This window comes from Equus quagga, chromosome 22, assembly GCF_021613505.1.
Source record: "Equus quagga isolate Etosha38 chromosome 22, UCLA_HA_Equagga_1.0, whole genome shotgun sequence".
Lineage (NCBI taxonomy): Eukaryota > Metazoa > Chordata > Mammalia > Perissodactyla > Equidae > Equus > Equus quagga.
This window is the reverse complement of record NC_060288.1, coordinates 23,678,589-23,705,661: the sequence shown is the minus strand read 5'-3', so window position 1 is coordinate 23,705,661 and position 27,073 is coordinate 23,678,589. Positions and strand designations below refer to the sequence as shown.

Genomic DNA, 27,073 nt, shown 5'->3' with positions numbered 1-27,073 from the left:
TTGGTATTGGTCTGAGAGAGATTCACTGTGAATAGGTAAAACTGGTCCAAGTGGGGATGCCCTAAGGAATTAATACAAAAGACTATATGACTACTGCCTCAAATTTAATATATCTACTCCATAATTACAAAAATGTGAATGAAGAATAAAAAGTAAATGGTAAAATAAGTTTTTAAAAGTTAAAATATGGATAGAATAAAAAATAAAGAAGGAAGCAGGAAAAATTATATAATATACTAAAATTTGGCTACTAATGGCTAGAAATTACCAATGGTTGCTAGAGTATTTAAGAAATTGTAAAAAGAACCCTAAACCTGCTGTCCGGAAAAAAGTTTGTCAAACAAAAATTGATATTCTAGCAGAAAAGCTTCCATATAAAATCCTGAAATTGGGGTTCCTGGTGATAAAATATGCTTTATTGGGTCCTAAATATATTTATTCTGAAGAAAACTATATTACCCTCTGATTGTTAGCTTTCAAGAAATTGAACTTCACTTCATTACTGCTAGACACAACTGAGAAAACTGAAAAACAGTCAATTAAATCTTCCCAGAAAGCTGTTTGCTATTAAAGTCATTCCTATTCAACATGAATGCCAAATTTGGTAAATCAGCCAATGTGGCACAATCAATGAGTTGATCATTAGGCAAGATTTATTTCCACAAAATCAAATTTTGGCAATTCGGCTTTCATTGAATTTACCTAACATCAGTCAACATCCACTCCATCCTTTCAAAAATGAGAGATACCTGATTATAGTGGGGCATCACTGGCAAAAGACTGATCATTTTTGGTACGAATTGACCATAATTTACAAACATTTGACCCCCTTTCAGCCCTGAGCTTTCGTGCGTTAACCTCTAACGCCTCCTTCACACGTGGGAGCTGAACTGCCATGAACAGGGCTGAAAAGGAGCCCCACGGGTCACCCTGATTAGAAGAAGCATGCAGCCTTTTGAGTGTTTTATAGTTTTAATTACAACTTAGTGATTTAGTTGTAATTTAGAAGTAGCTGTTTCACACCAGCCATTTTGTAGCCTGCTCATCAAATATCAATTTCTTGTGTGTCTCACATTGTAGATTCTGGGAGTCTTTTTTTTCTTTTTGCATAAAATATAAGCATAAATATATATGCAAAGCTATACATATATTAGCTTCCTACCCATGTTAGTTTTTTAGGACTGCCGTAATGAATTACCACAAATAGGGTAGGACAACAGAAATTTATTCTCTCCTAGTTCTGGAGGGCAGAAGTCCAGAATCAAGGGGTCAGCAGGACCATGCTGCCTCTGTTCCATGCCCTTCTCTCAGCTTCTGGTGTTGCTAGCAGGTCTTGGTGTTGCTGGCTTGCAGCTGCATGGCTCCAATCTCCGCCTCCAACACGCTGTGACATGTCATCCTCTCTGTGTCTTCACATCACTTTCTTACAAGGACAACAGTCACACTGGATTAAGGGCCCACCTGTATGACCTCACCTTAACTAATTACACTTGCAATGACTCTATTTCCAAATAACGTTAGGACTGGGGGTTAGGATTTCAACACATCCTTTTGGAGCACATGAGTCAACCCATAACACTGCTTCTGCCCTCACTTTCCAGATATTTATGGTTAATGACAGTCAATTTAGGCAATTCTCTCTCATGTCCCTTGTCACTTCTCTTTTTCTAATTTATTTGAAAAATATCTTTAAATAATGAATTGTACATACCAACATGCTTGACTAATACAAAAGTAGTTTTGGTTGAATCAAGCTTTGTAAAATCTCTTCCTGAAAACCTAGCTAAGATAGAGTATGTCATTCCTCCCTTTTCTAGTCTTCTTACTTTTCTGCAATAGCTTGCCTTGCCTCGGCAACCTCACAATCATATTTTCTAGAAAAAAATTCCAATTAATGTAATTTTATTCTTTTTCAATAAAATTGGTACAGAGATACTCAAATGCAATACAGCTGTAAGGTTTCCTAAGGCTTATCAAGCAAATAAACTCACAAATAAGAAAATCGCCTTTGTCAAGCTTTCCAATTTGGGGACTGGAAAATTTGCCACCAACTGAGGGAGGTAAAAAGCAAGAGGCTGGTGAAAACTTGGGCAGGAGGGCATGTAGGAGGAAACTGACCTCTCAAGAGAAGGTCAGGGGGTGAGGGTGGAAACAGGAATGAGCCAGAGGAACACCTCATCTGCCTTCCTGTGGGTGCCACACCACTGACAGGAAGGACACCACGATTTTATAATAATTTAGTTCTTCACAGAAATATGTCCCTCCCTCCTTTTCTTCCTGGTAACTAAATGTCTGAAGAAGGAACTTGAAACCAAGACTAGAAAAGGAAATAGCACAAGAGTTGGCATCAACAAACAAAAGCCCATTAGCTGAGATGAAGCCAGCAAGGATGGCAAAGCCAGGCCAGGAAATGTGCATAATGATGGTGCCAGGTTCCACTTCTGACCTGTCACAAGAGCTGGGGCCTGGCCAGAGGGTCTGAGTCCATTTTCACAGGACAGGCTGGGTCTCAAGAGGATACAGAACAAAGAAAAATTCAAGATATGGCATGAGAGACGAGAGTTTTCTCTCAAAGAGGAGATTGGAGGAAAGAAACCTAAGTGATAGAAGAGAAAAGAGAAGGGGGAGACAGAGATCTGTGACATGGGACAGCCCCTCTGCGACCCTGACATGGAAGCTGTATCTGCAACAGATAAAAAGGGAACAGCAACCAAGGGTTTTGAGGATCAAGATAATCCCAGCCAATATCTCCTGAGCATTAGCTAGGTACCAGGCACTGCATCAGACACTTGGGATATAAATGGGAACAGAGGTGGTAATCTGCTCTGAAGGAGTTTACTGTTAGACTTGCAAACAAACAATGAACACCACAAGATAATCACTATATTGAAGGTATGACTGAAGGGCAGTGGGAGAGGCATGCCAAGCATCTCCTCGGGGCCTCTCAGAGGGCACATCTGAGCTGAGTCTTTATGGAAGAGAAAGCATTTGCTAGAGGGACAGAGAGAGGAGGGATGTCCTCAGCAGAGAGCATGATGACCAGGTCAGTGTTGCTGGAGCACAGCTAGAGACATTAAGAGCAGCCCAGCAGGGACCTCTAGGAAGGCTATGTCCTAGAGCCAGTGGGGAGCCAGTGGCAAATTCTGGTGACGAAAGCAACATTATCTGATTTGCGGACAGAAAGATCTTTCTGGACCTGTTTTGGAGGCTGGTGTAGAGGGAGAGAGAAAGAAGGTAGGAAGGCTTGAAATAAGGCCATTGCCTTATTGGAGTAGGACTGGGGGTTGGGGGTTCGTTAGAGGGCAGGGGTGAATATATTTAAGAAAAATAATCAACAGTGCTTGGGAAGCAGGGAAAAGAAAGCCCCTGCACCAAGGCTCTTACTGCCATTTGGGCAGCTGCATGCAGTGTTGCAATTCCAGCATGGGAACACTGGAGCATATTTACGCATGTTGAGGAAGACGGTGGGTCCAGTCCTGAAGAGATGAGTGTGACTGATCTGCCTAAGGACATCCAGGTGGAGGAATACATCTGGTGGTCAGGAGAAAGGTTTCTCGAGAAAGAAAGAGAGAGAGATTTTAGCATAATGAGCACATAGGTAACAATTGAAGACCTGGTTGTGATGGAAATCACTCAAGCTGACTAGGAAGAGTAAGAAAAGTACCTAGGTCGCAGGGGAAATAACTTGGGACATTTATATTCAAAGGATAGACAGAGGTGAAAAGAAAAATCCATGCAAGAGATTGAGAAGGGGCTAAAAATAACAGGAAGACCAGAAAGGAGGGGAAAAGTTAGCCTCTGAGAGAAGGAGGGACTCCCTATTAAGAGAGATGGGGAGAAGGAGATAAGAATGAATATAATGTAGGCATGTGGGTGGGTAGAGAGCAGAAGGGTGTGAGAGTTCATGTTCATGTTTTCTTTGTGGAGTAAGACACCAAGACATGTCCAGGGGAAAGGGTGTAAGAGCATGCCGAGGCTGTGTTGAGGCTGAAATACCAACTGTGGAGATAAGGAACGTGTGCATGAGCACTACTGAGCAGTCTTGAGGGTGCAGTTGGGGTTGGATGTCTTAAAGGTACTGAGTCATGCTGATTTGTGATTTATCAGCCTTACTACGGACCCTGGTTTAAAGGAAGGAAGATGTAAAGCTGAATTTACTCTGTGTTTGTTGGTCTGCCAAAGAAAAAGGGCTAGGACATTGAGAGAGCTGGTAAGAGTGGTTGAAATTATGTACTTTAGAGTCTGGGCTGGAAGGAAAAAGAAAGGATGATAAGAAGGGGCTCACCGTGCCTGGAGGATGTGGAGGAGACAAGGATTAGTGGTCAGGATAGGATGAGCAGTGGTGCTTTCCTTCACAGCATTTGCTTCAGATTAACTAACAGTTAATTAAGTCATTATTTGATTGTTGTTCTCCTGCAGGAGATGTAGGCTCTAGATGAGGAGACCACGTCTATTTGGTTCATCACTGTATCCCAGTGACATCCTACTACGTGTAGTACATGCGAATTAAATTTTTGTTGCATGTTTAATGAGAGAGCTGGAAGGTCTAGGAAAGACTGGATTATGGTCAGAGAGGCATTTGGACCCTCTCACAGGTGGAATATTTCCAAGGGATAATGAGATCCAAGGTGGAGCAGCTGCATTTGGTGGCTAAAGTAGAGTGGAGACAGAGAACCATGGAGGTAAAGGGCTCAACTTGCAGACACATTGCAGCCCCTAGGTTACATTTATGTGATCACGTCTATGGTGATCTGGAAGCAGAACTGCAGAGCTAGGGGAGGTGGTCAATTCCTCATGGCCTTGGGATATGCAAGCCAAGGGAAACAGGAGAAAGAGCAATTCGACAGGAAGTGGTCTCCTCAGACAAGGGCAAGGAGCGGAGGAGTCTATTTATGATGCGACAGGGCAGAAAGGAGAATGTTGATGGGAAAATCAACAGGGCCCTCGTGACTTCATCTGAGGAAGCACAGAGCAGAGGGGAGAAGGGAGAACAAAGGGGTGGAGGTGGTTGGAAATGAAGGGGATGAGAGGTCAACATTAACCGGTCTCACCTTTCTAATGAGAACTTTATGAAGAACATATTTGGGTGCTAAGATGGATGCAGGTGGGGGGGGGGGGGGCGGGGGGGGGGGGGGGTGTGGGGGGGGGGGGGGGGAAGGATGCTCCAGGCGCTGCTTGCATCTGGTTCTGGGCTGCAGAGAGTGCCTGTAAAATGGGGAGTGAGCATTGAGAGAGGTCAGTCAGGCAAAATAGTCATCATGGAGAAAAACACTTTGTCCATGGGCACGTCTCAATTTTAGGCAGAAATTAACTGTGAAAATCAGTTATGATGCAACTGCTTCATTTCATCTTCTCAAAATTCCCCGCAAATACTCTTCCTTCTGCATGAGTGTTCTATGTCAGATCTGCCTTTGCTAGTAGCACTTAAATAGTTAAATTTATGGTCCAACTGGTCAATCATTGCAAACATTTTTTGGGTTAAAAGGCTGTGCACAGCATTATTTTTAAAAAGCCTGTGACCCAATTGGTTCTAATCATTTTATTCTAATGATTATTCTTTAATTCCAAAGATTAGATTATTTTGATTATTCGTAGATTGACTATATTTTTTCTATTTATCTATTTTATTTACTTTTTACTAAAGAATCAGCTTTTGGATTTGGCACCACCTTTTTCTATTTTCAAATTCATTAATTTCTGCTTTTTATCTGTGTTTTATTTCTTCCTTATGCATTTCTTTGGCTTATTTTGTTGCTCTTCATTTTTTAATTTTTAGAGTTGGATATTTAATTCACTTCTTTCTTTCTTTTTGGATTGATTTTAGTTGGACTGATTTAAGACTATAAATTTTCTGAGATCTACTTTATCTGTATTCAAAAGATATCATTATTGCTGTTCTCTAGAAATGTTACAATTTTGATTTCTTTATCATCTTTATACAAAAAGTATTTAATAAAGTGGTTAAAAATTTTTTAATACAAAATTCTAACCTTACACAAAAGTAGAGAGAATAGTATAAGAAATTCCCATGTACCCATCACCTAGCTTCAACAATTATCAATACGTGACCAATCTTGGTTTATCTTACCCCAAATCCCAGACATCTTATCATTTTCTCTGTAAATATTTCAAAATGTAAACAGAGAGATTTTTAATTTCCTAGTGGAAGGGACATTTTGTTTCTGGCTTTATTATTAATGTCTGATTTTATTGCATGATGAGTACCGAGTACTTTCTGCACTATTTATCCATTTGGAACTTCTGTAATTCACAAGTGTTACATGGGCAGTTGATAAGAAGGTGCATTCTCTATTCCGAGGATACAAAGTTCAATATCCATCACTTAGATTTACTTTAGTGTCATAGATTAGAAGTAGTAATGTAGACGTCTCTGTATATTGCTCATGATTCCTACTTTATGAATGGAGCTGCTGTACACATATCCTCATTACTATTACATCTTCTTGTAATTACACCTGTTAGCATTATAAAGTGCCCTTACATAACGGGGGTCTTTTTGTGTGAATTCCATCTTATGTTAAGATTGAGAGCTGCACTTTCTTTTTTTTTAAAGATTGGCACCTGAGCTAACATCGAGTGCCAATCTTTTTTTTCTTCTTCTTTTCCCTCTCTCCAAAGCCCCCCAGTACATAGTTGTATATTCTAGTTGTAGGTCCTTCTGGCTGTGCTATGTGGCATGCCGCCTCAGTGTGGCCTGATGAGTGGTGCCATGTCCGCGCCCAGGATCCGAACCTGCGAAAGCCTGGGCCACTGAAACGAAGCGCACACGCAAAGTTAACCACTCAGCCATGGGGCCAGCCCCTCCACTTTCTTTTTATTTGTATTTATTTGTTATACCCATAACCTGTCCTATTGTTTTCAGTTTTGGTCACCCCATTCTTCTAAACACCTTAGGCCTCATCATGCAATAGCAATCTTATCAGTCAGGGAAAACCAACTAAAAATAGTTGCAAGCAACAGAACCCACTCTAGTGAGTTTAAACAGAAAATCAAAGGATATTAGGTAACTCGTGATATTCCTAGGAAAGGCAGAGAATTAGTCTAGGGGGCTATGCAGCCAGGAACAGCATCCATTCACCCCACAGTCCTTCTCTGGGGCAGGACCCTGTCACATCTGGGCGCTGACCCTGCAGCTCACACCCCTGACACTGAGCAATGGAGAATAGCAGTGGACCTCTGCCACTGCTATTCTGAAAGTCATGTGTCTCTCCACCACCCACCGCCCCTTCCAGAAAGAGATTCCACACTGCTCACTTTTCTTATATTGCCTCTTTTTAAATAGAAGTCTGATGGACAGGACCTAGATCAGTTCCTGTGCCCGGGCTTCAAGGAAAACTGGAACACCGAATTCTGCCTTCTGCCTTCAGGAGGAAAATTCATAATCTGGAGACTTCCCCAAAATATAGGAGGCCATATTTGCCACAAATATGATAAACACCTTTTACAGCGGTATCACTGAAGTTTCAGATACAGAAATTCAACTCCTAACTAAAAAGAGAATTTATTTTTAGAATCCATAACCAGATATTCCCCTGACATCATGTTGTATGTAGTTGTTTTTTGGATATTTGAACGCATGCAGGGTCTTTTCTAAAAATGTCCCTACTTTTACCAAAAAATCATATGTAATCATGAGTTTGACCTTTGCTTTCTTGCTTCTCTTAGGATCACTTCTTGCTCCTTGTTTCTACATCCAAAGCTCTTATTCCAGGCTCACAACTTCTTACCCAGAATACTAGACCTCTTCTGGCAGTTCTCTGCCTTTTCTTCTCCTTTTCCCAAGCCATCCTACACAGTGCCCATACCAAACTCTCTGGTGTTATGTTCTCGCAGCCTGGTGGCAGGGTCCAAGCTTTGCCTCATCTTCATTTGGCAGACACGTGCTGAGCGACTATGCCGTGCTAGTCAATGTGCTTGGGGCTGGGGTTCAAACATGAGTAAGATAAGGCCTAATCTTAATCTAGACAGACCATCGAACAGGAAAACACAACATAATGCAATTCCTATAAACTGTGGCACAGAGAAAGGTGCCTACACCAGCCTGGTGGGCAGAGGCAATCTAAGGAGGCTCCTGGAAAAGGGTCCCTCTGAACAGGGTGGGGAAGGAGCACCGGGATCTACCAGGAAAGGAGGGGGATGGTAAGCACAAGCAGCTGCCTGTGCAGAGGCAGGTAGGCCTGAGGGTGCTTTGTGCTCTGAGGAAAAGCCACAATTACCTTAATTCAGGACCGTAAGCTGCCTAAGATAATGTAGCAGGAGAAGACTGGTATCTCAGAGCAAGATATGACATATTGAGGAGTTGGGACACATTTCTTAAAGCCAATGGGAAGCAACTGAAGGCTTTTTAGCATTTTAGAAAGATCATCCTAGAGGCCAGCCCCATGGCTGAGTGGTTAAGTTCACATGCTCCACTTCGGCTGCTGGGGTTCGCAGGTTTGGATCCTGGACGTGGACCTATGCATGGCTCATCAAGCCATGCTGTGACTAGAATGACCTACAACTAGGATATACAACTATGTACTGGGGCTTTGGAGAGAAAAAAAAAAAGAAAGAAAGAAAGACCAACCTAGCCACATTATACAGAACGGACTAGAGGAGCTTGCTGGTGGCAGGCAAAAGGTAGAAGGCTATTGCTGAAACCCATGAGAGAAGTTATGGGGTGGCAGTGGTGGTGGCTGTGGGGATATTGACGGGGGACAGACTGGAGAGGTCTCAAGATGGGATCAAAGGCACTTAGTGACTGTGAGAGATAGAGCAGAGCAAGAGTCAGAGAAGACTCGGGATTTCTATGTTCCTTGGGTGGAGAGGTTCTAAAGTGAGTCTATGAGAGGAGGTGCAAATTTGGGGAGAGCGGGTAGAGTGCTGATCGGAATGTCCCAAGTGGAGTGGTCCAGCAGGAATCTGGAAGTTAACAAAACTGTGGTGGAGGCTGAAGCCTCAGGAGTAGGGGCGATGCCCCAGGGGAGGCTGGGGAGTGAGGCTTCTCAACCCTGGGTGCCCATCACAAACACCTGGAAAGCTTGGAAGGATACTGATGCCTGGGCAGCGATTAAAGCCCCCTGGCTGGTTCTAATGGGCAGCCTGGGCTGAGAGCCACTGGTCCAGAGAGGAGGATGTCAAGCGTACAGGATGCCCCTTCTCTCCACCCTTTACCAGCCAAGTGACCGTGGGAAAGTCATTAGCCTTTCTGATCTTAAGTTTCCACCTCTAAAAAATGAAGACTGTAAAACTTCAACAAATTCTAAGTATCAAATCTCACAACATGTGTAAAGCACCCAACACCATTCCTGGTGCATACTTCAGACCAGACAAGCATCAGGATTCACTACAGGACCAAGTCTGAGGAAGGGCCTACGCTCAGCCCACATCTCCAAAGAGCGCTGGGCTTTCTGTTTAACAGGAGGGGAAACAAGGACTCTCCCCAACCCGGAATGAACAGAATGACACCCCTCTGGGTGCACACAGTCTGGTGGCTCACACAATAGTCTTTACAACTTACTGCAAGCCGTGGAGGCAGCACGAGGTCTCAGCACTGAAAGCGATATTTCAGCGGCTCTGACTCTTGGTTATGACACCCATATAGTCACTGAACAAAACATTCCTGAAGCAGCCATTGTGCGCCAGGCAGGGTATCTATTAGGCATTCCTTCTTTCTTTATCCAACATCACTGAGTGCCTACTGTGTGCCAGACAGCACACTGTGTTCTGGGGAAGCAATAATAAACAAGAAAGAGATGGTTTATAACTCCGAAGGGGCAGACCTTTCTCCTTGACATCTCTCTACTCTGTCCCCTCCCCAACATCCCCACAGCCACCATCATTGCCACCCCATAATTTCTTTCATGGGTTTCAGAAATAGCCTCCTAACTCTCGCCTATATCCAGTAGCAAGCTCCTCCATGTCAGATTATTTATCAAAAAATCACACAAATGAACATCACATTACTATATGATTATACAAATACACAATATTATGGGATCATATATGAGGGGGCCTCCATCAAACAGAAAGACCAGGAGGGCTTCCCTGACAAAGTGACAAGCAAACTGAGAAAAGCAGGTGCTGGCCAAAGCGTGGGTGGGTGAGAAGAGATTTCTCCGGCCTTCCACACCTCACCAGTCAGCTGTCTCACACCTCCACGCCCTTCTTTACCCTCCTCTCTCAGCCTCAGACATCCTGGCCGCCTGGTCCTCCAGCCAACACTCCTCATCATCCATCCAACTCAAACCCATCTCCTCCTCAAGGTCTTTTCTGACCACATCCTGTTCTCCCAATCACCCCTCCTTCCTGTCTCCACCGTCCACCATCCACTGATCTATCATCGAACCTCTAACCCCTTAGAGCAGGAGACTGAGGTGGGCAAGTCTGTTGGGTCTGTTTACCTCTCTATCCAGCAGCTAATACAACATCGGGTGCCTTAGTCAGAGTTTCCCAGAAAAAGAGAACTAACAGGGTGTGTGTGTGTGTGTGTGTGTGTGTGTGTGTGTATGAGAGAAAGAAAGTGAGAGGGGGAGAGAGAGATTTTAAGGAATGGGCTCAGGCGATTGTAGAGGCTGGTAAGTCCACAGTCTGCAGCGTAGATCAGCAGACTCAAGCCCCATGGAAGAGCTGATGTTGCAGCTCTGGGCCAAAGGCAGTCTGGAGGCAGAATTTCCTCTTCCTCAGGGGACCTCAGTCTTTTTTCTCTCAAGGCCTTCAACTGATTGGATGAGGCCCACCCACGTTATGGAGGGTAGTCTGCTTTACACAATGTCTACTGAGTTAAATGTTAATCTCATCTAAAAGATACCTTCACAGCAACAGCTAGACTGCTTTTGACCAAATATCCAGGTACCGTGGCATCACCAAGTTGACACATGAGATTAACCATGCCACCACGTAAAAACAAGTGCTTGGCAAATATTTGTGGAATGAACTGATGAAATCTGCTAACGTTACGTTTATCTTCTCCTTTCTCTTCCTTTTCCTTCCTCCTTCGTCTGCTCCTCTTTTAATACCTTTCCCAAATCCTCCCACTTTCTCCCACTTCCTTTCTATCCTTTATCTATATCTTTCCCCCACTGGTTCCTCCCAGGTTTTCGGGGGGGGGGGGGTCCCATCAACTATGGAGCTCCACAAGGAGTCCGGGGGAGCTGAAAAGCCCCTGACTGTCACCACGTTGATCCCTGAGAGCCTCCCACCTGGCATGAAAGGAAACACAAGGGAAAGGAACTCATCAAGGACGAACTACGTCAATGCAGAGCCAGGATCAGCACCCAGGTCTCCTGGCAACCAAAGCTCTTTCCACTAACTGTGCCAAACCCGCAGGTGGGGACCGGCTGAGGAGTCACAAAGGCCCCTGGAGGAGAACCTCCCTCCCCACAGACCGCACTCCAGAGAAACCACGGTACCTGGACCCCTGCGCCGCCCTACAGGGAGTCAAAGAGTTCCAGGCCTCTGGAGTCAGAATCCAGGTGTCTCCTCCTCAGCGGGCAGCATGAGACCCACGGTGTCTTCGGTCGCCTCTGCATCAGGTTTCTGACGTCGAGCGATACCGTGCTCGGCTCCACTTCACAGGACTTCATCTTGACCCGCCCACTCCTGCGCAAACATAAGCCTCCGCCAAACTACCTTTCTTCCTTCTCCCTCCCTCCTTTCAATACACGTTTATCGAATACTTTCTCTGTGCCAGATGTTAGGGACACAAAGATAAATAATAAGCCAAGGTCCTGGTCTCGGAGAGCTCCCACGCCAGTGGGGACAGACTCGAGTGGCTGTCGCATGTGCCCTCTTGCCTAGACTGCATCCGTGACTGGTCTCCCCGGTAGCCCTCTGGACGGGCTGGCTCCCTGCTCACGGACAGCTTTGTCCACCTCTTCCAATTTATGCTTAAAAATACTGAGGCCGGAGAGGGGAGGCGCTCTGGCAAGACACCGCGGGTCTCCCAACAGCAAGTTCAAGGCCGAATCCTGTTTCTTTTCATTAAAGCCAGCTGCTCAAGGAGGGTGAGCCCCCATCTTAGGAGTCGTTGAACAGTTCCAACCACTAGAGGGCACCAAACAACCCTCCATCGGTCCACATGGCCCCACATCCTGCAGAGACTGCACGCCAGGTCACTGTGCTCCCAGGGCCACAAAACTAAAGCATTTTATCTTTCTCAAAGTGAGCCTGGCCCACCAGGCAAGCTTGAAACTGACTGCACAGACTTTACTCTTGAGCTAATAATAAGGTAAGAGGTGAGGGAGTCAAGCTGTCTTTATACGAAGGAAAGAGGCTACGGATTGCCTTATTAATTAGCATATCAGAACCAATGACATAAAAGATTTCTAGAACCTATGCTCATTACCTATCCATCTGCCAAACTCTCATGTCGCTAGATAACCAAACACAACCTTGCATTATTGGCAAGCCATTGTATAGCAGTGGCATCAAATAAATGCCAGACCATGGACCCATGCATCAGAGTCACCTAAGAGGTAGGTCTTCCTTTCTCCCCTCCCTCCTCTCTTCCTTCCTTGATATGTACTTGAGGACCACACCCACTTATTCTTTTTAATGTCTGGAATGGACGCAGGAATGTGTGTTGTTGAAAGCCTTCTGATGTGTAAAAGAGTTTGGAAGCCGCTGCTATAAATGGGAGCATCCGTGGAGAGCAAGAGTGAGAGAGAGAATTGAACTCAAAGGTAACTCGCACCTTTGGGGCTACAAGAGGGAGAACAAGTCTGCAAGGTCGCTGGGCCTCCTGAGCATTGTCCCCCTGCTTTGTCAAGCAGCAGCTGCATTTGGTCGTTGGAAAGTGGTGTGAGTCTCTCGGCTGAGGACCCTCTCCCATGACTTGAATCTCAGTGGGATCAAGGCTATCACAAGGCAGGGTATCCTGCTGGAAAGGACACTGGTTTGGGATTAGACCAGCCTCAGTTTGTATCCAGCTCTACCACCTAATGGTTATGTGCCCCCATTCAAGTGTCCATGAATTCCCCAAGCCTCAGTTTTCTTATGTGCAAAATAAACATAATATTCATCTTGTTGTAGGGAGTAAATGAGCAAAGATCTGCAAAGCGCTTAGTGCCTGGAGGAGTGCAATGCCTGGGAGGTCAGGGATGCTGTCCATGGGTGGACTAGTATTATTATCAGCCTATGAGAAAGGACAGCAGGACAGCCCCGCCCCTGCCTCCTGCAAGGACCAGGCGCCTGGGCTGTCTGCGAATCTGTATTACAAGATACACTTCATCAACTCCAGCTCGTGGTTTACAGGGAGGACTGTCTTTCTAGCACGCAGTCAAAATTTGTCAGCTGAGAAGCACACATGTCCTCACAGTCCAGTCAGGGGTAGAGAGCCTCAGCCTCCGTTTCTACCAGTCTTCAGAAACTTGCCGAGTCTGAGGATGACCTCCATGTTCAATCCCAATGGCCCCTGGAGTCCTATAAACATTTCCCGGACCTCTCCTACGAGGGACCCTGCTGAGTGTCTCCTCCTCCTTGAAGCATCTGTACCTTCGCTCCTAGGAATCGCAGGAGCCCCCCAAGCTGGCCTCCTCCCTTCTGATCACTCCCTCCTGGTTGTTCTTCATCCACACCATGCTCATCAGCATCCCTCAGGATTCTGTCCTCGGCCCCCTGCCCTTCTCCTTTAAGCTCCTCTTAAGTGATTTCATCCATGATCAGGGTCTGTCAGTCCCTGCAGGGTGATGCTGTCTTTTCTACCTCTGACCTTTAGTTTCATATCTCAGGCGTCTTCTGGGCAGCCACTTATGGGGTATTCATATGAATTTTAACACTGATATGTCCAAAATTAAATAAATCATCTTGTCCTGAACCTCCTGCTCCCATATACATACCCCCTACCAAATGACCTTATCTTCCTCCTTGTTGCTAATCAATTAATGAGGTCACCATCTAGTCAATTCCCAACCAGAAATCCAGCAATCATCTTCCTATTCCTCTCCCACCACGTTTAATCCTTCCCCAAACCCTGCTGATTTTCTCTCTCGAACACGTTCAGCCCATCTCTAACCTTTATGCAGGACCTCAGCATTTCCCTGAACCACAGTGACACAAAGAATTTAAACTCCTTGGTGCCATGTCTGCCCCCACCGATGACAGCATATCCACTCATTCTCTACCACACAGCTCACAATTTACAATCTCGTAAGATAACATTGTGGCCCTCCCAAACCAGAAAGCCATTTTATGCCCTGTGCCCTTCTTTGTGTCAATCCCTTTACTGAGGACACCCATCCCACCTGTCATCACTCAGCTCCCTCTTACTCACGGTGGTGGGTTGAGTGGTGGTCCCCTAAAAGACACATCCATCCGATCCTGTGAATGTGACCTTATTTGGAAAAAGAGTCTTTGCACATGTAATTAAGTTAGGATCTCACGATGTGATCATCCTGGATTCTCCAGGTAGGCTCTAAATCCAATGACATGTCCTTTTAAGAAGAGAAGAGACACACAGACAGCCATGTGAAGACAGAGGCAGAGATTGGAGGGACGCTGCCACAAACCAAGGAACACCTGGGGCCGCCAAAAGCTGGAAAAGACAAAGAAGGAAATCTCCCTAGAGCCTTCAGAGGGAGCACAGCCCTGCTGACGCCTTGATTTTAAACCTCCAGCCTCCAAAACTGTGAGACAATAAATTTCCATTGTTTTAAGCTACCAAGTTTGAGGTAATTTGCTATGGCAGCTCTAGAAAACTAACACACTCACCCTTCAGGACTCAGTTCATACATCATCTCCCCCAGGAAGTCCTCCCTGAGTTCCTCCTACCATGACCCCCCCTCTCCTGCCAGCTTATATCAGAATCCCTTCCTGTGTCTGACTTGCTTGATAAATTCCTGAAAGGCAGCAACTAGGTTCTGGTCCCCATTGTAATATGAGGGTCCAGCATGTTCCAGGAAGATAGCAGGTACTCAACCAGATCAGTGCATGAGAATCCCAGTCCCTGTGCAGCTCCTATGGTCCAGGCCTTATGCCCGGAACTTCACAAATGTTACCTCGGTGAGTCATCTCAATAAGCCAGGAGGTCGGGACCATCATCTTTGCTTCATAGATGCAGAAGCTGAGGCGCAGCACCTGGCCCCAGAACAATCTGTAAGTAGAGTTGGAATTTATATCCAGATCTCTTTGAATCACAGGTCCTAGTGAGCATGAGCATGGCATTTTCAAAAGGCCAGTGGCCAACGAGAAGAAGAGGGATGTTGGAGCAGAGTGGAGAAAAGATTGGGTCTTGATTAGCTGGTTTTGAGACAGAACCATGTGTGTGCGTGTGTGAATGGTAAGGAGGGCCATAGGTTAGTACATTAAAGATGAGCTAACTCATAATGCAGCATAAATATATTACAGCAGCTTCAATTCTGAGGCCTGGGAGCAAGGGGTCCTGTGACACAAGAGGGAGAAGAAAGGACGCAGAGGGAGAAGGAAGAAGAGGAGGAGGGGGATAGCTCTGCTACGCTGGGACACAGAACATGTTCTTCCTTCATCCTCTCCATCACTTCCTCTTGTCCGTGCCTCTGCCCCTTCCGGTGGCCTTGTGCTCAAGCATCAGTGCACAGATGCTGTCTCAGCTGCCACGGTGACACTTCGCCAGGTACAGGAGGCTAAATAATGGCCCCCAAAGACATCCATGTCCTATCTCCTAGGACCTATGAATGTTTCCTTATATGGCAAAAAGGGACTCTGCAGATTTAAATTAAGGATCTTGAGAGAGGGAGATTATCTTGGATTATCCAGGTGGGCCCTAAACGCAACCTTAAGTAACCTTATAAGAGAGAGGAAGAGGGAGATTTGACACAGAGGAGAAGGCAGAGTGACGGCAGAGGCAGGGACTGGAGTAATGCGAACATGAACCAAGGAATGCTGGCAGTCAGGAAGCTGAGAGGCAAGGAACAGATGCTCCTCTGGACCCTGCAGAGGGAGCGCAGCCCTGCTGACACCTTGATTTCTGCCCAGTGCTACTGATTCCAGACCTCTAACCTCCAGACTAGGAGAGAATAAATTCCTGTTATTTTAAGCCATTAATTTTATGGTAATTGGTTACAGCAGCCACAGGAAACTAATATATCAGGTCTTCCAAAATTACCTCCGTCTCAGTCAAACTTGTTTTCTTAACAGCCTTCTTTAATTTGGTGTTAGAGAGGGACAAAATCTGGTTATATCAACTCACCCTAACGACAGTCCCTTAATACTCTCAGAGGCAATGGAGTTTTTAAAGGAGGGTACTTACAACGCCTAAAATTCATGTCTAACCGGTAAGATTAACGTAAAGAAATGAAGTGAACAGAAACTGCAAGCAGTGGGGTGCAAATTTAGGGAGGTGGACCAACAAACAGGCAAATTAGGGATGGAGGTCTGCCATCAAGGGCTGTCCCCTTAGTCAGGTCCTTCTTTTCACACATGGGAACTTAAAGATTCTCCAAAAGCTCTACATTTGTTCTCAGTGGCTCCAATGCTGCCCCGTGCAGTGCCTGCCACACTGTAAATGCTGAATCTGCTGGTGAGTGAATGAAGATGGCAGAGAGGGAGGGGAGGAGCAGCGAGGCCACCTGCAGGCACACGGAAGGGGGGGTCTGTCAGACGTCTGCCACTTGATTACTATCCATAAATGGAACCTGTTATTAACATTCATGTAATTTACATTTCTCCTCAACCTGAAGCTTTTCCCCAAGTACTAGGTTATTTATTGCATTTTACAATAATTTCTTATTGTCAGGAACACATATCTTGAGTTTTCTGTGCAAATTCACCCCATAAAGCAGATGAAGTCTTTCTGCTGTAGAAAGACCTCCCTCAACACTCCAAGGCAAAGCTCCTCACTGATAACTTCTGGATGGTTGCTTAAGTTAGCACAGAGCAAAAAGCTGACATTATCAGCCCCAAAAGAAAAGCCAGTTGCCCAGAATAATCAAAGCCCACAATGGACACCATTGACAGCATCTGCAATATACTGTCTAAGTGATGTGAGCATCAAAACCTGGAAAGCAAGACCCACACCTATCCTGCAAGCTCCCTACAAGTGTTCTTTTTCAATAGTTATATTTACACTTCCTCTCTTTCTTTTTTTTTTTTTTGGTGAGAAAGATTCACCCTAAGCTAACATCCGTTGTCAATCTTCCTCTTTTTGCCTGAGGAAGATTGTCACTGAGCTAACATCTGTGCCAGTCTTCCTCTATGTTGTATGTGGGACACTGGCACAGCATGGCTTGATGAGCAGTGTGCAGATCCATGCCTGGGATCCAAACCCATGAGCCCTGGGCCGCCGAAGCAGAGCATGCAAACTTAACCTCTATGCCACCGGGCCAGCCCATTCTCTAGTTCTTTTAAGAGTGCCAAAATGAATGGTAAAATATGACCACACGGGGCCCTATGAGAGATGAGCCTGTAGAATGAGCTCCAGCACTGATGACAAAATAATCCTCTAACCCCTCCTTGTTTTCCTTCATTAGACAAAACTATGTTGAGCAGCTACTACATTCAAATTCTGGAGAGACATGCAGGAAATAACCATTGCATACAGAGGGAGATAGTACCTAAGGGAAGTACTGCAAATACGCTATAGAATATTGGAACTAGCCATGCTACAAAGCCCCCTTGTTCCTGGGAAGTCTTTGAATCCATGAGTTAATTAGTTCCACTCAGGACAGCTTGAAAGTCCTCTCAGCCTTTGCTCTCCCACTGTCAGTCTGGGGTGGCCATCCCTACCTGGGATTTGTCCATCAGGTGGCCATCAGCTGTTAAACACCAATGCTGGCCTCCAACTTCAGCCAGAGCAGTGCTTCTCAAACTCTGAAGTGCATTCAAATCAACTGGGACCTTGTTAAATGCAGATTCTGATTCCGTTAGGCCAGGAGAGGAGCCTGAGGTTCTGCTTTTCTAATGAACCCCCCAGGTAATGATGATGATGCTGGTCTGAGGACCACATCTGAGCAGCAAGGAATTAGAGCACTTGTCTTTCCTTGAAACAAAACCAGTCTCTGGAGGCATACGCTTCTAGCGTCATGGGTGTAAGCTTTCAAGCCCTTCCGTAAGGGCGGAGAGGCTGAACCATCTGGATCATTGGTGGATGGGGGTGCTGATTAGCAGTGTGGTTTCAGAGCTGCTACCTGGCTCACAAAAACGGACAGGTACTAAATCTAAAAATAGAGTTAGAAAGCACAGAGCGAAGCAGCTTCAGAGCCAAGAACAAAGGAGATAAAGACAAAAGTCTTGGGATATCACTCTATTAGGGATACAGGTTTCCCAAGTCTTTGGACTCCTTTCAGGTTTGGGATTCACATAAAAGCAGACACCTTCAGTGCATGTCCTCCCGGTTGGAGAGACTGCAGTCATCCCCTCCCAGCTTCCTCTGGCTACACAGGCACAACCTCCTGCCACGTACTTCCTGTTGCTGTCCTTGTTGAGTTGAGAATACTATTGGTGATCAGAGGGAGCAGAGGAATGAGGGGTGCTGAGTAAGGAAAAGTTCAGAGAAGCTGCCAACCCAATAGAACAGCATCTGATGCCCAGCTGCTAGAGTGGGCATTAGAGTGACTGTTCTGTTGAGGCCACTGTACTAGGGCCATCAATACAACTATCTTCTTCTTTACGAGAAGACAAGCCCATGGGCCACGTGCCTTTCGCCTTGGTATTCCCAGCCTCTGCTCACATCAGTGCTCACAACATGCTGTTGCCACTGGACTTGGGAGAAGTAGGAGCACGTGAAAGGAGGCTTGAGGACGCAGCGATGCCCCTAAGAACCATCACACCAGCCCAAGGCAGCAGGCTTCCTATAGAAGGTTTGCCCATCCCAAATCATGGCGTCCCTGACTGGACTCTCCTTCACAGTAACAGAGGAGTAAACTGAAGCAGCCGGCCCTGGAGGTCACACAGCAAATCACAAATACTCAGTGATGGCAGCTTGCTGTGTGCCACTGGGCATTTGCAGATCTCTTAGTTGCTCCTCAGATTCTTCTACTGTAAAATGGCATGTTGGACCTGATGCTCCTTTAGGCTCCTTTCCAAGGAATCATCGCGCCATCCCACATCCTGTGATGCTACTGACTACGGGGTAGAGCCCGGAGTTTGGGCCCCTTCAGGCCTTGTCTTCCTGGTACCTCAGAAGCATAGACAGCTCAGCCACGGTTGTGTTTTCTCCGCTCTCTGACAAGTCTCCTCACATTTCCTCACTTGATAAAATCCCCAGGCCTATTAATGAATCTACAAGGTCTGCCCTGTGTCCTGGAGATGGGAGGTGGTGGGAGGACTTGAAATCAACCAGGACACATTGTCTTAGAGCAATGTGGCTGAAATTTCTGAATACCCCCTACGTTCTTTTTTTCTTTCCATTCACTTCCTCTTCCCCAGACCCATAAATCCTTAGTTTCTAGAATTAGAAAGAAACACAAAAGAATCCATCTTTCAGTGTTTGGAAGCTACATGTCAAAACTATGTAGCTAAAAAAGTATTAGTAAAAACAACAATATGAACAACAACAATAAACATATTCTGCTTGTGATTGCTATATTCTCTAACAAAGGTCTTTAGACAGCAGGAGTCAAGCAGACTAATATTTAATTAGCATTGCCTAATTTCTAAGTACTCTTAGTTCCTAGCTTGGCTTTGATTTTGATGCTAATGTTTGATCACTCAAAATGACTATGATGTTGCAAAGCTTCTGCATTCAGCTTTACACACATCAGGAAGACACAACTGGCCAGCAAGCACTAGGTGATGTCACCTGTGAGGGGGGCGTCTAAAGGCTCCCATTCATTTCGCCTAATTTTGGTCAATTTAACAAACCTCAGGTGAAATCACTGTGGCTTTTTCAGGTAGAGTGAAGTTTTCTTAGGGATGAGAAAAAATGTGAAATGAATGAAAATATCCTTCAACAGCACAAACCCCACAAAACACTACTATAGGAGAACTGCAGAAGAGATTTCCAAGCCAAATAAAAACACTAATTGAGTAGGTAAGTCTTCTTTTAGGTGTCTTGCCTGCATTTACTTACTTCATTCCAGTGGCCACCTTGTGACTCAGGAGATACAGTAATTATCTCCGTTTTACAGAAGAGGAAACTGAGGCACAGCAGATTCAACGACCAGCCCTCAGTCTCACCCAGCTGGTAGGTGGTGGAGTGGGCAGCTGAACACTGTTTGGCTCCAGTGATCATCGCTCTTCACGACTCTGCTCTCATTTTGGTGGAAACTAGGTCAAGATTAGGGAACACTTTAACACCTTCCTGCGTAGGAGGATTCAAGGGAAGGTATGAGGGTCCCAGCGCCCCACTTTCTGGCAGTGTGATTCCAGCCTTCAGGCCGGGAAGGGAGAAAGGAAACACATCCTTTCCCTCAGCTGAAGGGGAAGAGGCGTTCCCAGCCGTTCACGAAGGGCTGCAGCCGCCCGGAGGACAGGGTGAGGATGCGCGCCCCTCCACCCCATCTCCACCCACCCACCCACCTTCACTTGGGTCCCCCAACCACACGCGGGTACTTGCAGCCCTGGGCAAGCCCTGGAGCTCAGCTCTGCGAGCAAAGGGGAAATTAAACCGTTTGCACAGAATGAAATTTGGCCCGTGGAAGGTGCCTGCAGCTGGCGGTTAACACCAAGCAGTAAGAGGATCAACTCCTAGTCTGCTGGCTTAAAAAAGGGGGTGGGGGCGAGAAGTGTGCGCGCAGCCTTTTACCCATTCACGTTAGTTAATTTGGATGATAAGGGTTCGTGTTTAATCCCTTTGTGTGCCAGTGAATATATGAAATCGACAACCCCTGAGAGGGCACCCGCGGCTGGCAAAGCAACCTGCGGGAGGGTGCGGGTCGTGTCCAATCTGGCGTGAAGTAGAAGTCGTGAGGAGACTGAAAGCAAGACAGAGAGGGACACCCTAGGGGTGCGTAGTGCAGACCGAGTCCCACACCTCCCAGGCCGCGGCAGGTGGACCGCTGGCTTTCCCAAGGCCCGGCACCTCAGGCCCCCAGCCCACACCCGCCCCTCTGCGCCCTAGGAGCTCCGCAGGTCCCACCAGAGAGCAGGGCTCCACCCTAGCCACCTCTGCCAAGGACTAAGGACACCCAAAGTGAGAGCCCGGGTCCTGCCATGGTCCAGCCGAGTAGAGAGTATTTAGGCGAGGTGGGAGCAGAAAAGGAGGGAAAGATACCTAAGGAGAGGCCTCGGTTGTTGTCAGATGGAACAGATTAGAAAAAGGTGAGAGCTCGGAGGCTCTTGAGCAGGTCATAAAACACAAACCATTTTTATAGTTTCCATCTGCAAGAAAGCTCACCCCCCCCCCACACACACACACACCCCGCAAGCCTGGAGCCCCCAGAGTGCGGGTTCGGAGGCAGCAAAAGTGAGCGAGCCCTGTCGGTGGGGGAGGAGGCCCCCGGCCGCTGGTCCAGGCTGCCTGCGGAGGCGCAGGCGGCGGCGAGAGTTCCCAGCCGCCGCAGCCCCCCTCCTTCCCCTCGAGCCCGTCCAGCAAATTTCCTCCCTCGTTCCTGTTCGTGCCTTCCCTCCCTCCTCCTCCCCCGATATATTCGCTCTCTAAAACCATAAAAAAGAGATCAACTTCCCTAACTTCACGGAGCCCTTTTCAGTGACAAATATTGATGCCCAAAGTGTCTGCGCTCTCCCGCCCCCAAACGTTAAGAAAAGGCGCCCGCGAAAGGGGGACATAAAAAGTTAACAATGCTGTGAAAATATGTTTGCAGAAAATAGACAATCGTTGGATTAAACGTATTCAAGTATGAAATAATGCCTTTTTGTGTCAAAACTTGGGCGATGGGCGGGTACAAAAGTTCCCTGTGGCAGCTACTTGCTCCCTTTGTGAGCCGTGCGCTTTGGCGTCTCCACTTGGGCGCATTACTCAGAGCCCTCTAAGCGCGATTGTTTCTCCCTTTCTAATGACATTTACCGGATCAAAACATGCTGTTAATTCGATCAGAAGGCTTCACCCTCCCTGACAAAGCCACAATAATTTCTCCTGAAGTTTGTTAAATTGACCAAAATTAGGCAAATGAATAGGGGTCTGTAGGCGCCCCCTCTCGCAGGTGACGTCGCATAATGCTCGCCTGGGCCAGCTGCATTCCCCCTTTTCTTCTTGGCCCACTCTTCTCCGTGTTGCCCCCCAATCCTCCCACCACCCCCCTCACTCTCACACACACACACACACACACACACACACACGCACGCACGCCTGCCTGTCTCTCCTCCCCCACCCTCTGGCATTATTAAAATTTAGCCCAATGAAACTATTCATACTTTTCAATGGACATTTTCGTATAGGATAATAGGCTACAAATTGAGCCTCTTCCCCCCGCGAGGAGCGAGCCCGAGGGGGGAGAAAAGAAAGCAAGCGACGTGGCCAGGGAGAAGGGGGAGCGCCGCGTGCCGAAGAGCTGCGGGAGGGGCGAGGCGAGGCGGGAGCCTCGTGTGCCAGCCGCAGCCCCACACCTGCCGGGATGTCCGGACAAATAAAGCGGTGTAAACAAAAAGGGGGGAGATGGACGTGTCACCAAGTCGTGTGAGAAAAGCCTGGGAACAAACGGGGCGCCTCCGTCTCCAAGAGCTCTCCCTTGAACCCGGCGGAACAGCCTATTAAAGGCTTACTTAATTACTTTAATGACTCTGGACAGGCTTTAAAACGCACTCGGCGCTGGGACTGTGGGCTTGCTGGGATTTGTAAACAGGCAATCGTGTGAGACTCAGCGGTGGGACTAAAGGAGGCGACGCTGTTTTGTGAGGGTCCTCGCCCCCCGGTGCCCGCGGCCGCTGCGCCCCTGCGCTCCGCGCCTGCGGCTGCTGCAGGCGCTCGCACACCCGCCGGCCCCAGTTTACCGCCTCCTTTTCCCGCCGCGGCTGTTGCCATGCAAATGTTAGTCCCCCGCCGATCACGTGTCCTTTGAAGGGCCACGTGGATTAACAAAGCTGATCTGCCCCCAGCTCGCCCCCCTCGGCTGCTAAATTTTTTTTCTTAACTTCTTTAAAAGTGATCTTGAATGCATACATCCCCCAAACGCAGCTCCCCTAATCCTATGGAATAATTCAACTCGTGAATGCACTTGGAGTCCTAGATGACCGCTTTATAAGGCAGCCTCTCAGAGTGGGGAGGCCGCAGTCTACCTGGGACCCTCGAGGAGGCATACGGGCCGTAAAGTGGACGGGTGCCTCGCGCCACTGCCTCTCCGGTGGGCGCGTACTGACCAGGATGTCAGACAAGCTCAAGGAACGCAAAGTGAGTTGGCTGAGCCCAGACGGTTCTTGCGCCCTGACGGTGGGGGCGTCTGGCTCCCTGAGCCGCCACCTGGCTGGACCGACGGCAGGGACGTGGCCACACGGGATTTCTCGTGCAGAGGAATCCTGAGGGGTTTGGGAAGACAACGAGGATAGAGAGAAGACTCCTCGACCAGGAGAAGCCCACGCTCGGAGACTGGTGGCCACCTCCCCAGCGCCCTGGCGCTCAGCTTGGCGGGGTGGCTCAGCGGGCAGGGAGGCTGGAAGGGGAGCGCGCCCGCGCGGTCGTGAGAGGGCTGAGCTCATTTGACCCAAGTGGGGAGGGGCGTTGGGAGCTGGGAAGACAGTTGACACGCAGGTACAGCCATGCTTTTGACGACTCCCTGGGCAAAGTCAATCCTAAACATACAAACTTTTGTTCGCAGAGAACGCCCGTTTCCCACAAAGTGATAGAAAAGCGCAGAAGGGACCGGATTAACCGCTGCTTGAACGAGCTGGGCAAGACAGTGCCCATGGCCCTGGCGAAGCAGGTAAAGTCGGTGGCCAGAATAGTGTGCCAGGCGCTGAGGACTCTCCGCTGCCACTCCTGGCGAGATGCCGTGAGTCTGGGGACGGAGAGGGCCTTACATGTGGGCCTCCCTCCCCGGGGGCCTGAGTGCTGAGTGAGCCCCAGGCGGCCCTGGCGCAGACCCTCAGCAGCGCCCTGCTCGCTGGTGCTCTCCAGATAAAACCGTGCACCCAGCCTGGGGGTGGCCTGAGCCCGCTGGGCCGCTGAGAGGCGCCCTTCCTCCTTTTGCAGAGTTCCGGGAAGCTGGAGAAGGCGGAGATCCTCGAGATGACCGTCCAGTACCTGAGAGCCCTGCACTCCGCTGATTTTCCCCGGGGAAGGGAAAAAGGTGGGCGCGGGGTGGGCAAAGAGGAACCTGGGCAGGGAGCGAGCGCCACACAGAGCCCTGGGGACCGGGAGTGGGAGTGAAGGGGCGCTTGCGGCAGGTCTCCTCTCTGGACGCTGCTGGAGCGAGGGCCGGCCAGGGTCCCCCGAAAGCTAAGGGGGGCTGGAGAACAGGTTTCTGAGGAGAGTGGTTCCGTAGCCTCCTTTCAGGTCAGGCGAGCCTGACCCCACCCCTCCCTAAGGAAAGAGAGGTCGCTTGCTTGGGCTTTTCCAGTCTCCAGATTAGGCAGAGGGGAGAGCGCGCCTCAGATGGGAACTTTGGCCGGAAAACGTGATGGGAGGTACCTGGCACCCGCTTGGTCTCCCAGTAGGAAGGGGTCACTCAAGGTTTTTCCTTTCTGCGGTTTTTCTCCCGCCTCCAGCAGAACTGCTAGCAGAGTTTGCCAACTACTTCCACTACGGCTACCACGAGTGCATGAAGAACCTAGTGCATTACCTCACCACTGTGGAGCGGATGGAAACCAAGGACACCAAGTACGCGCGCATCCTCGCCTTCTTGCAGTCCAAGGCCCGCTTGGGCGCCGAGCCCGCCTTCCAGCCCCTGGGTTCGCACCCGGAGCCGGATTTCTCCTATCAGCTGCACCCGGCAGCGCCCGAGTTTGCGGGCCACAGCCCCGGTGAGGCCTCCGTGTTCCCGCAGGGCGCGGCTCCCGGGCCCTTCTCCTGGCCGCACGGCGCGGCCCGCAGCCCGGCGCTTCCCTACCTGCCCAGCGCGCCCGTGCCGCTCCCGAGCCCGGCGCAGCAGCACAGCCCCTTCCTGGCGCCGGTGCAGGGCCTGGACCGGCACTACCTCAACCTGATCGGCCACGCCCACCCCAACGCCCTCAACCTGCACGCGCCCCAGCACCCCCCGGTCCTCTGACGCCGACGCGCCCGCCAGATGGCTCTGCGCTTCGCGCGCTGCTTAGGAGAAATACTCTATATTGTACAGGTGTAAATACTGTGCCAACAAAAACCTGGGTGGGAGAAGGCCAAGAGCGAATTAGTCTTGTGAAGGATATCCCCTTGGCAATAAACGTTTCTATTAAAGAGACATTTCTTTGTTACCTCTTGCTCCTCCACAACCTATCCTTTCCCAGGTGCTGAGGTCGCGAGGCTGATAGGAGCCAAGGTGACAGCCCTCGGTAATTTGGGGAGGTGGCGCTCCAGGATCTGGGGGAGGGGAAAGGCTAAAAGGCGGCGTCGTTTGAGGGCAGGATTCGAGGCTCCCCCGGGGCTCCAGACCAGCATCCGCCTCGCGCGCATCTTGGGCGTTTGCCTCGGAAAAAGGCAGACGCAAGGAACAGGGCCTTTGGCTCTCAGAAAATGAAATCGAAGAACCCACCCCAAACTGGCGCGGGCGGACTTTCGCCAGCCTGGAGCCTAGGCGCCCTGCCTGCCCCGAGGCGGGCCCCGGGGCGCGCGCACCACGTGCTCGTCACTCTGGCGCGCGGCGAGACCCGAGCCGGCCGGACGCGTGACTGGGTCTCCGGTCTCATTAAGTCTCTGTAAAAAATATGTAGAGGAAGTAAGTTCTGATTATGGCTTAAAAACATCCTACGAAGCTTTATTTTATCTTCGGATGACATCTACTCGGCGCCCGAGGGGTCAGGGAAGCTGGCTGTGCCTTTGCGCACAAATCCGCTCAGCTTCGGGGGCGCCCGGCAACCACGTGAGAGGCCGGCCCTGGCCGGGGTGGGAGATGGGCTCCCTGGGGGATTGTTCCCTCCGCCGAGCCCCACCAGCCGGCTCTGGCGCGGGGTGGAGAGCTCGGTTCTCGGATCAGGTTCTCTGGCCTGGTGAGAAAAGCCTCTCCCTTTCCCCGAGGGGCGACTTTAACCTTCTCGCTCCACCCAGAACATAGTCAGGAACATAGTGGGGTCTGGGGGAGACTTGGCTAGTGATCTTTAGGGGATTATGGTTTTCAATTCTAGTCGGATCTGCGCCTTACCCACAAAACAGCGATTCCTTTAAAACAGCAAACTAAAATCCTGTTTTCTATGACCCAAACAGCCAAATGAGCCTCACTATTGTCTTCCGTAAACAGGTAAATGAACAAGATATCCAATCGGCTAAAGTTGTGTTTGTGGGGATTTAAATTTTTTTATTTTTTTCTTTGCTCCCGTTAGCTTTGAGGCCCTTCAAATAAATAATTCGAAATTATGTAGCAGGTTTTCCTCTGTTTCCAGAGGCCATTTAGCTGAACTATGGTGATTTGTCTTCTCTCAGATTAACTGGAGGAAAATAAATTAACTTATTCCATTTCTGTGGACAGGGTTTAAGGGAGCTCTGACCTAGATTGTTTACTGAGGTCATGGAATAGGATGACCAGCAATTTGTAAACCATCAAACTTCATTATGCAGAGACAGGCAACAACCCACACACTTCATCACATTGTCCATAAAGTGAAACTTAAATGTGTGTTTTGGGGGGCAGGGGGAATCCACATACTTTAGAAAAGGTGTTGCATGTAAGGAGTTCTTGTCCTTATGTGCACTACACATCACTGCAAAATCTACGTATAAAATATGAGAGGCAAACAAGCCTCTCCTCCCTTAGGACCCCGTACAGTTGGGGCATTAAAGTGAGTGTAAGACCAGGAGGCCTTCCGGATAGCAAATAAACACTGAGCAATACGGGATGAAAACGAATTATGCAGAAACGGGCGAATGCGTGGTGCCTATTATTGGAACACATGTCTTACACCCATTTTCATCAGTGCTGGATACAGAATATGAAGAAGGCCTTTCAGGCTTTTTTTCTCTGAGCATTAAGCCAATCTGAATTCCCTTTGGCAGTGAAGCATTAAAGATATAGTGTTACCCTGGAAATATAAATTATTAATATATTCAGCATTTTTGTCACTTCTCAACTGTTAACCAAATTAGACAAAACTTTCTTTTGCTAAGTAGATTTTCTCTTTGGGATTAGCTTTGGGAATG

General features: G+C 48.3%; 1 protein-coding gene and 1 long non-coding RNA gene across 2 annotated transcripts; one reads left to right on the top strand and one right to left on the bottom strand.

The window, feature by feature from the left end:
* Positions 1-1,217: 1,217 nt before the first annotated feature.
* LOC124231628 (uncharacterized) lies at positions 1,218-11,598 on the bottom strand. Its single transcript, XR_006886626.1, has 3 exons — positions 11,412-11,598; positions 5,052-5,205; positions 1,218-3,553 (listed from the first exon to the last, which is right to left on the bottom strand). It is a non-coding gene; the product is annotated as an uncharacterized LOC124231628 (long non-coding RNA).
* An 11,575-nt stretch (positions 11,599-23,173) lies between these two features.
* On the top strand, positions 23,174-25,013 carry HELT (helt bHLH transcription factor). The gene is made up of 4 exons (XM_046648410.1): positions 23,174-23,200; positions 23,625-23,729; positions 23,999-24,095; positions 24,514-25,013. Exons 1-4 carry the CDS (start codon positions 23,174-23,176, stop codon positions 25,011-25,013), a joined length of 729 nt encoding a protein of 242 aa, XP_046504366.1.
* Positions 25,014-27,073: the final 2,060 nt, after the last annotated feature.

What these genes read in the sequence shown, in the direction of transcription:
- HELT (XM_046648410.1), top strand. Translation starts at nt 23,174, where the DNA reads ATGTCAGACAAGCTCAAGGAACGCAAA. An exon ending in ACAAGCTCAAGGAACGCAAA is followed by an intron (nt 23,201 to 23,624) that starts GTGAGTTGGCTG and finishes TTTTGTTCGCAG; the next exon opens with AGAACGCCCGTTTCCCACAA. An exon ending in CCATGGCCCTGGCGAAGCAG is followed by an intron (nt 23,730 to 23,998) that starts GTAAAGTCGGTG and finishes CTCCTTTTGCAG; the next exon opens with AGTTCCGGGAAGCTGGAGAA.